At 50.1% G+C, this 9,725-nt stretch overlaps 1 protein-coding gene across 1 annotated transcript in view; it reads right to left on the bottom strand.

The window, feature by feature from the left end:
- Window positions 1–524: 524 nt before the first annotated feature.
- Window positions 525–9,725, bottom strand: part of LOC104547201 (CUB and sushi domain-containing protein 2-like) — a gene marked incomplete at its 5' end in the record, with an annotated part of 14,160 nt that continues 4,959 nt past the window's right edge. Inside the window, 9 exons of the mRNA XM_010192787.1 lie at window positions 525–684; window positions 1,249–1,387; window positions 2,049–2,136; window positions 2,869–2,981; window positions 3,111–3,233; window positions 4,020–4,085; window positions 4,573–4,752; window positions 6,535–6,646; window positions 8,016–8,089. Of these exons, the coding sequence (XP_010191089.1) occupies window positions 525–684; window positions 1,249–1,387; window positions 2,049–2,136; window positions 2,869–2,981; window positions 3,111–3,233; window positions 4,020–4,085; window positions 4,573–4,752; window positions 6,535–6,646; window positions 8,016–8,089 (1,055 nt within the window). The remainder of the gene's footprint in view (window positions 685–1,248; window positions 1,388–2,048; window positions 2,137–2,868; window positions 2,982–3,110; window positions 3,234–4,019; window positions 4,086–4,572; window positions 4,753–6,534; window positions 6,647–8,015; window positions 8,090–9,725) is intronic.

Genomic DNA, 9,725 nt, shown 5'->3' with positions numbered 1-9,725 from the left:
CCGACCCCGGAGGAACCTGGGACAACGGGAGAGGAAGGGGGAGAGAGAAGCAGAGAGGTTGGTATTCCACAGAGAAACGCTGGGAAAGCCTGCGAGAGCTTTGTTATCTCAAACTGAGAATGTCCCAGTCTAGGAGCACAGGCGACTTTCATTTGTGACTTTAAGTTATTCCTCTATGCAGTAAAAACCCCTTAGCTTAAACCTCCTCTGAGCACTGGAGTCACACAGCGAAGGATCTCTCTTAGAGACTCCTTTTTCCCTTCACCTGGTGACCGTTCTCAATACACAGATGTTGGGATTTGCTTTGCCACTGGTCCCCAAGGCCCTGCCTCAACCAGCAGCGAGCACCTGAGACCCAGGCCTGGGGATGCTGGTTTGCCCTGGGCAGAGGTGATCTCCTCAATCCGAACCCCTTTGGGTGCTCCTTTGAACCACGGTACTTCAAAAGGGGCAAAGAGGAGGAGAGCGGTGGCCCTGTCCCCCTCTCGTGCCCCTTCAGCCACTCACCGCAGCGGGGACGGGTGCTATACGGCCGTGCACACCGTGCTGACTGTGAACTCCGTCTCGTTGGCCATGATGTCCGTGGGCTGCAGGTTGCGGTCGTACATGGGGTTCTCAAACGTTGCTCGGACGTTGGTGTTTTCATGGCCTGCGTAGCCATTGAATGGGACTTTTGGTCTTCTCCTGCAGGATGCCAGAGAGAAAACCCAGAGAGGTTTGGGTTTGCAGGACTGGAAGCTGAACAGCCCTGACAAGGGGGCAGGGGAAAGGAAAAAAGCTGCTTTTGAAGCAGGGGAGATATATATATATATAAGGGATCTATAGAAAAATCTGACTGGAAGTTTGTAGCACAGGGAGCTCCTGGGACTTTGCTACAGCCCCAAGCGTGCTCCCTCGGCAGAGTGGCACCGTGCTTTGCAGCACAGCAATATTTCCACGGCAGAGCATCGATCAGGAGCTGTAACCAACTCACAGCGTATGCAAAGCCAGCTCCAACGCTCGAGGATGAAATTTACTTTGCCTTATCCTACTCAATGTTGCCACAAATCTTATTAATGGCCATAAAAGCCCTCAACGCTCTCCTCTCCTAACACCCTCTCCCCTCTGTGCATGCTCGCTCTGTTATTTTTTCACCTGCTGAATTAAATGAGAAACCAGGTCCAGGGGAGCACATTTGAGTCAAGCTCTGAGGTATTTCTGTCAGCCCCCGATTTTGTGTCACCTGCTGGCACCGCTCCCCAAACCTACCTGTGTTTGTAGAGATAAAGCACAAACCCTGCAATAATCAGGGCGATGAAAGGCACAAGAATGGCAGCTGCCACTGAACTGCTGTTGGATGCAAAATGGTGTCCTATCGATTCCGGATCGTTTTCCATCATGCTGATGTCTGAAACACAGCAGAAGTAAAAGCATTTCAAAACAGCACTGCGGGATCGGGTGTGAGTTACAGGTTGCATCTTCAACACCAGCACATGGCAATCAAAAGGCTCTGAGCTGCATGAAAACCAGTCTGGAGATCAGGCCTGGCTTAGCCATCATCACTTATTTAGAACTGCAATTAAAGAGAGATGTAAATAGATTAATCTTCCCAAAATGCTCAGAAGTTAGGCTTTAAGGGAGACTTTCAAAGGCTGCAATAACGAGCATTTTAATTCTCCATAAACATGACCAGACTCCAGGGTCACCTTCCAAAAACCCTAAGAGATTGCAGAGCTCAGGCCACATTTAAGAGGTATTTAGGAGCTTGGACTTTTGGCTGTTTAAGCTCTCAAGTGCCTCTGTGATGGATGGAGACACTTCTTGTGGCAGCAATGGGACTTGGGCTTTTAGGTCAGAAATGTGGCATCATGTGGATTTAAAACTGTCCAGGTGCTGTTTGTGTCTTTGAACCAAAACATGATTATTTAAATGCCTTGCTTTGTTCCCAAATCAAAAACTTTGCTGTTGTGTAGTTCCATCTCACACAAATCTTACGCTGAGGAAGATTTCCCTGCTTGAACACCTCCACTACCACCAAAATCCTGCTTGTAGCAATCAAGGAACCTTACCAAGTCTCTGGAGGCCAAACTGCCCGAAGCCTTTGCCCCGCACGAAGCCCTGGTACACGAACGTGCCGCTGGACGACTCCGACGAGACCTGCAACGACCACAGAGCAGAGATCAACACATTTGTTCAGCGCTTCCTTGGGATTTTAGCACCCATGGCGCCACGGGCTCTTCCAAGTTCACACACTGCATTAATTTGGTTCAATTCCCCAGAAAATCGGGGTGTTTTTTAAGAAGTCTGCTCAATGACTTGTTAAGACTCTCACAACTCAAAGGAAGGGGGAAAATAATCTTGTTTGCAATAAACTATAGAGCATTTGATGATTCATCACAGATAGCGAAGGCTCTGGGCTACAACCAGCCACGGGTCAGGCAGCTGTGTGTTTCTTCCAAGCTCCAGTGGAGCTCTTAGGGGCATGGGACGTTTCCAGACACAGAAATTGGGGTGAGAAGTTGACTCCCATAAGGGAAGAGCAGATCTTCCAGCTTGATGTTTAGCAGAGAGAAAATGCAAACATGGAACTAATGGCGTTGGCTTCTCCTTTAGTGTTATCAGGAAGACTTAAAAGATTTAAAACCACGGGGTGATAAAAAACCACACAGCTGCAAGGAAGAACAAACTGTCATGTAATGTTATTTTGCGTGCTGGAAAAATGCCCTGTGTCCCCTTCAAGCCATGAGGCCACTGGAGGCCACCAGCCCCATCCTGCCACCAGCTAAGGGTGACCTTCCTACAGCTTCGGTGACAAAAAAGCTGGGATGGGGACAGCGACGGGAGGAGTTTTGTGTGAGGACTTTGAGTACGTGGTGCCCGTGCACTTACGTGTCCATCCAGAGCCCATTTATCGTTTTTGAACTTGTTGACGAAGATCTCCACCGGCCCCGTTATCTGGTAAACCTGGAGAAGCAGGTGCACATCTTCCTTCTTGTAAATGCCTGAAAAACAAGAGGCTTTTAGTCACTAAATCACGATGACTCTCTGAGTCGGAAGTAACTTTCTACCTCGCTCTGCGAGGCCACTTCTGAGGAGTTTAAATCCCAAAAAGGCCACGTCCTGTCCCTTACCGGACACCTGGAGCTCCACGCCGCTGTGGTCTATCAGCGTGGCGTTGACTTTACTGGTGGCAGGGTCGAAGCTGGTGACAGACAGCATGGCGGGCTGCTTCTTCCCCATGTACTCGTAGGAGCCTTTCCAAAGGGAATTCCTCGCAAACACATCAGCAGGCACTAGAAACCGCAGCGATGGGGATGCAGAAGAAAAACAAGAGCATTGCCATTTATTTCCATTTTTTCAGAAATCAAAATAGAGCAAATTTCTGCCTTGCTTTGCATTCACAAATGTGTATTCAAGTATCTCAAATCCCGCCCACTCTCCGCGCTATCATCGCTGAGAGCAAAAGCCAAAGAGAGGAGAACAAACAAGCTGATGACTTTAATTTCGTTGTTTTGACGGAAAAATGCCTCTGAAGTTTTAAAAACAAACCAACCCCCAAAATAATTTCTTAGGAAAGCTAACAAAACTCTTTTTTTTAAAAAAAAAGGTCTAATATAAGATATCCTAGAGAGCTCCAGAGTGCCCTGGGGATGCTGGTGCCCAACTCCCTTAGGGCTCCTGTCCACTCTGCAGTGGAGCATGAACAGGATGGGGCCTGGGGGCTGCGTTCACCAGCCCAGCAGCTTCATGGGGTTGGACCTGGGAAGGTGCAGGTCCAGCACTAATGTGTCCACTTCAATTGGAGAAGAAACTTCTTCTCAGTGAGGGTGACAGAGCCCTGGCCCAGGCTGCCCAGAGAGGTTGTGGAGTCTCCTTCTCTGCAGACATTCAAAACCCGCCTGGACGCCTTCCTGTGTAACCTCATCTGGTGTTCCTGCTCCGGCAGGGGGATTGGACTGGATGAGCTTTGGAGGTCCCTTCCAATCCCTAATGCTCTGTGTTCTGTGTGATTCTGTGAAAAGCAGACCCTGCTACGGTACCTGACACCTTGGCGAGCGGCGGGTCCCGCGCGGTGCCCACCGGCCTCCCGCTGGGGCGGACGTCAGCTGAAAGAGAGGGGAAACTGGTGAACTGGTGGTGTCTGAGACTGCTGAGACACTTCTGGTGCTGACAGAGGACAGGGCTCATGCGTGGCCGCACATCCCTGTGTGCAAGGGTTTTGGGTGGTGCAATGGCTCAGCCCATGGAAACAGCACAAAGCTTTCATTTACTGTCCTCCCCCACCATCTGCTCCACACCAAAGTGTCCAGAGGGAGCCACCACACTCTGTGAGAGCCACACAGCTGTTTTATTAGACCATTACATGGTCCTGACCTCAGACTCTGAGGTAGGCATAAGGTGGGCGAGGTAAGGAGCAACCTTTGCCTTGTGTGGATGCTTTTAGATCTGAACCACCCCTGTGGTCCCTGCTTCAGCCCAGCCATGCAAACGCACGACTCCTGGTGCACTGGTCTAAGGGAGGAGCTGGTTTCTCTTGGGCTGCTATGCTCCCCCCTGCAGAGATGTACACAAACACGAAAGCAGAGCTTTTACCGAGGCAGATGGGTGGTTTTCCTGTCCAGCTGCCATCTGCTTTGCAGGTTCGATGCTCAGATCCCCCGGTGAGATAGTACCCGCTCTGACAGGAGTAGATCAAGGTGTAGCCCAGCGATGGCAAATCCAAAGCACCGACGTTGGCGTGGGACGGCGTCTCCGGCTGCTTGCAGTGGTGAGCTGAAAGCACCAGGACAACAGGGATGAGTGACCCCATCTACACGTGCACAGAACGACAGAGGAGTGACACCGCGATGTCAACGGGGACAGAAATCCCTTAGAAAAGCTGTTTTCAGGCAAAGCTGCCTCTGCTCACTGAGGGAGGCAGTGCCATGCCTGGGTTTTTCTCCAATAAATGAATTAATGACACCACTTTCCATGCTTTGCTGGCCAGATTGTGCTTTCTGCCTAAAGCTCACCCAGTTCCAGCTTCCAGAACTGAAGATCAGGCCCTTTTACAGAAGAAAAGTCAAAACCAAATGATGCTAAAGACACCTTCATCCTTCCTTTGAACTCAGCACTGTGTCCCAGGTCCATCTGCAGACCCAAAACTGCTGTTCCAGGACATCAAGACCCAGTAGATTAAACCAGTGATCCCAGTGAGCGCATGACAGACCTGGTTTTGTACAACCTCTCTTCATAGCACCAGCATCCTGCTAATCATCTGCACCTACCTGTCCACAGGATCACACAGCAAGTCCTCAAGTGTGCAATAGTCATAAATTCCTGTAATTGCTCAGTAACTTTCAGGATTTGGCCCACAGAAACAGAGCTTGTCCAGCTCCCTGCCACCAAGGCGAGCGTGAGCCTGTGCTGCTCTATCAGGTCCCGTTGTAAATGCGCCACCACTTTCCTTGAGAAGTTACGACACAAGATGAATAAATCAGAGCGCTCCCTCGCACCCACGCTGTAAATTTGCCCTTTCTGTAGCTCTCAAACCGCTCATGAATGAAAACAAATCCTCGGCAGCTCTCATGAGGTATTATCTTCATCCTCGTTTTACGGCACATGAAATATAAAACCCAGGAAGCTGAAAGACCAACCCAAAATCGCACGGTCTGCGGGCCCTGGTTGCGAGCCCACAGCCCAGCTCGGAGGCAGCAGATCAGCGCTCATTACCAGCATCTGCATCCAACTCCACGCTGCGGATGGAGAGGGCTTTACCCAAACCCTAAAGGCAAGAGCTCAGCAGAGCCCTAGCTGGCAGGGGTGAGCCAAAATCATCTTCTGCTTCAATGCACTGAGCACCAGGAGCAAAATCTCATGTACAGCCACGGCTGCTGCTGCACCCCTGCAGCCCAGAATTCACCTACAGGGTTTGCTAGTGGAAAAAATCTCACCAATAAACCTCCTCAAAGGGGAAAATTACAGCATCATTTGGTTGGAAAGGACCTTTAAGATCATTGAGTCCAACCATAACCTAAAGCTTTTTAGTAATTCGGATACGGAGACCATGATGGGTATTACCACTTATACATATTAAACTCCTGATGTAGCAGGGAAAAAATGATGGACAGCTTAAAAGAAAGAGCACCAGGTTATTAAAGATGAGGAGAAACTCGGCTGTGCTTTAAAGCCCTTCTGGCTAAATGTTAACCCTGGTCCCTGGAGCGTGGGCTCACATCTCTGCCAGCAAAGGCAGTTTCAGGAGCATAAAGCAAAGCCTCACCTGAAACCAGGTCTGAGAGGAAGGGACAATTAAAACTGAACTCAGAACAATTAAACAGGGACAATTAACAGGGACAATTAAAACTGAACTCAGAAGCAGCTGCTGGTAAAGTCACGTCAGGAGAGAAGTGATTGCGTGATCTCTTTTTACTTCAGGAATATGGTATTGCAGAGCTCTCCCCCAAATTCCCAGCTCTTCAGAGCCAGCAATTTGCACGGTGAAGCACAGTAACAAAACAAGGCAAATGGCAGGAGGCACCGGTTTCCTCTGCCAAAAGCTCTGCCAGGACTTACGGACGCAGTTGGGCTGCACGCCGCTCCACGTCAGGTTGGGGAGGCAGGTCCTGGTGGTGGAGCCCTGCAGCAGGTATCCCTTCTGGCACTTGAAAAAGATGACGCTCCCAACCTGTTTCAACGGGAGAGGAAGCCCTGAACTTCCCAGCGCAATGGGATTCGCCCGTTATACAAAAATACTTCAATAATTTCCCATTTTCTATACGCCGGAGGGGGGAGTCGCCTGCTTTCTGCACTCACCGCCCTGCCCGTCTGGTGTTGAGAAAGCTCTGAGCCCCTGGAAAGCTGCGACCTTTAACTGCGCAGGGAGTCGCTGCTTTTAGTGACACAGGCAAGGCTGCTTTGGCTTCTAAATACACCCAAAGCTCGCATCAAACAGAGGTGATATTAGAAATGTGCTGAAACGTTTGACAAAAGGGATATTCAAAATAACTCGTACCAACAAACACCCTGCAGCTCAACCAGAAATGCCAATTTGAGCTGTGAATAGCAAAAAGGATGATAAACACCCGAACACTGACTTTTCAACATTTCTGAGGTTTGCTTACCTTTTGTAGACTATTCATTTTCAACCAAATTCTTATTTCAAGCACACCCTTGTCATCTAATGGAGCTCACTCCCTGCCCCAGACAGCTTGGCAGTGTGATGCTGTTTGGCTAGGAGGGCTGTTATTGCAACTGGATTGGCTTGAAAACCAGAATATACTGGAACAAAATTGCCAAGCAGGGGTTTTAGTGCCTTTTCCATCCCCCCTAGCAAGGCTGTAGCACGTGGGTCACCTCCTGCAGCCGGGTTTTACCCCCCCATTGCTCCTGGACTGGCTGCTGTGGTCCCCTGGGTATCACAGCCGAAGTCACCCCCTCCTCATGACACCCTGCTCATCCCTGCATCAGCCCCTGAGGTGTGCAGCTCTCAGCCTGGCCACTCTTGTAAGAGTCAGATTTATGGTGTCTCGGTATTAATTAAAACCCAGAATTGATTCATTAAAACCCAGGACCAAGATCACTAATTAGCAGCAGAACTGAAAGATCTGCTCTGGCGGGAGCACCAGCACAGAACGAACCATCCCGGCCCCGCGCCCGGCTCCGTCACGGCAGGGAGTGGCACCCGCGGGGACGGCAGCGGAGGACGGAGATGGAGCACCCCAGGGAACCGCGTTGGCTTTTTCTCTCCACTGATTTCACACTGTATGGGAGCCGAGATTAAGAAAACGGCCCATGGAATTTGGTCTGGAAATGAATAGAAATGATGTCTCCAATGTGAATACTAATGGCACTGGTATCTACTAATTAGCACTGTAATTAATATATTAAACAACACATTGCTAGTTAATCCCATACAAATGCACTCTGAGGTCTATCAGCCCAGGGAATGTCCTGCTCACGGGAGGACACCTTAAACCACGCAAGGATTTGGACGTGGGTTAACCACAGCGAGTACCGGGGGTGCAGAAATGTGGTCCCCGCTGCCGTGGCCGTACCTGGTAGCCCTGGGAGTTGTTCTGCATCCCGAAAAGCGGCACGCCGGGGTCCGCGCACGTCGTCAGGCTGGGGTCTGCAAAGCAAAGCAAAGCAAAGCACAGAGGCAGCGCTTTAACGGAGCAGTTGTGAGAGCCATGGTGGAGCTCTGCCTTCCCCCGCTCTCCACTGAGAGACCACGCTTTGCGACGAGACAGAAATATTTAGCTACAGAAGGAATACATAGCAACAAGGAAAAACACACGGATCTTTTTGTTTCTTAAATCCCTGGCTGCTGCAACGCAAACTAACCAGAGGCACTGTCACCCAGGAGAAAACATAAGAACACAAATCTTGTTTCAGGGACAACTCCTTTCGTTTCCTCTGTTCTGTACACGATGAGCAAAGCCCTCAGCTCACCACCGCTGCCACTGGCCACCCCCTCACCACAGCGACAGACGTGAGGCTGGAAATTGTAATGAATCTCAGATACACCATTTCTCTTTGCACCTCGTTTGTTCTCAATCTATCAGGAGATGAACACACGCAGTTCAGTAGCAATACCTGCTGCTGCTCTTCCAGCATCTATCACTTCTTTGTTCCCAGCACGTTGACAGTAGCAGAGCATCAGTGGAATTAAGGCAGCGATGCCTCACATTAGCATCCCAAACTGAGCAAAGGAAACTGAAGTTGCTGTCTAAAAGGCAGCTCAGCAGCAGGTTCCCTGCTCCTTGGCATCACAGGATTGAGCTGGGCAGCAATGCTGGCCCCAGGGATGCTCTGGTACCCACTGGAGATGCTCTGGGACCTGGAGCATCACAGATCTCAGTGCAATCGGGTGAGAATCAGCTCTGGATTCCCAGTTTGCTCACTTCAGTGTGCTCAACATTGCTACAAGAAGGACCACAAGGCCCCCAGCAAATCCCTCTGTATACTTACTCAAAATACTTAAATTAACAGGATTGCACAAGATAAATAAACTAAGTCTCCAGAGTGGGACAGAAGTGGCCTGCCACTACGGCCAGCAGCTCTAGGAGCACAGCCTCTGCACCTGATGCCATGGCTGTTTGGCTTTCTACCTTTATCACTTGTGATCTGACTCATCGGCCTCTTTACACTGAAATGTTATGTGCTTGTTGGTGCTGTCCCCAGGTCCTTGGAGCCGCGGTGAGTAACTGAACAAGGGCTTAAAAATGTGGCCGATTTGGGGCTGCGGCGCACAAGCTCATTCATCTTCCGTCACTCGCTTCTGCTGAGCTTTTGTTATTTATCACTGATGCAGTTTCCATGGAAGCCCCCAGATAAATCACAGCGGCTAAAATAAAGGAAGAAAGAGCGCGGTGGCTGGAGGAGGCAGCAGGTGATGGATGGCAGAGGGTGCAGGGCAGCGCCTCCGTCTCCTGGCCGCACCTGGGGGTCTGTGGTGCTGCCTCTCCAAAATGGGTGAGATGTGAATAAATGCAACACTTTGGGATCAGCTGCCTGTGTCAGGAAGTGCTGTTTTGGGTCAGGGGTTTGTAGACACACGAGTCTTCGTCTCTTCCCGTGTGTTTTTGGGGGAGATGAATTCTCAATACATTTCACCAGCAGCACACCCAGCTGTATTTGCTGGGTTCAGAGATGGCTCTGGAGGGCTGAGTGCCATGGACAGGATCTTGGACAAGGGTTTGCATGGTAAAATTAAAAAATTTCAAGTCAATATCTACAACTCGTCATATGTGAGAAAGCTCCTG

The sequence above is a fragment of the Mesitornis unicolor genome, unplaced genomic scaffold (assembly GCF_000695765.1).
Source record: "Mesitornis unicolor isolate BGI_N332 unplaced genomic scaffold, ASM69576v1 scaffold8789, whole genome shotgun sequence".
In the NCBI taxonomy this organism is placed as follows: Eukaryota; Metazoa; Chordata; class Aves; order Mesitornithiformes; family Mesitornithidae; genus Mesitornis; species Mesitornis unicolor.
The sequence above is the reverse complement of the archived record's forward strand: the minus strand, read 5'-3'. Positions and strand labels throughout refer to the sequence as shown.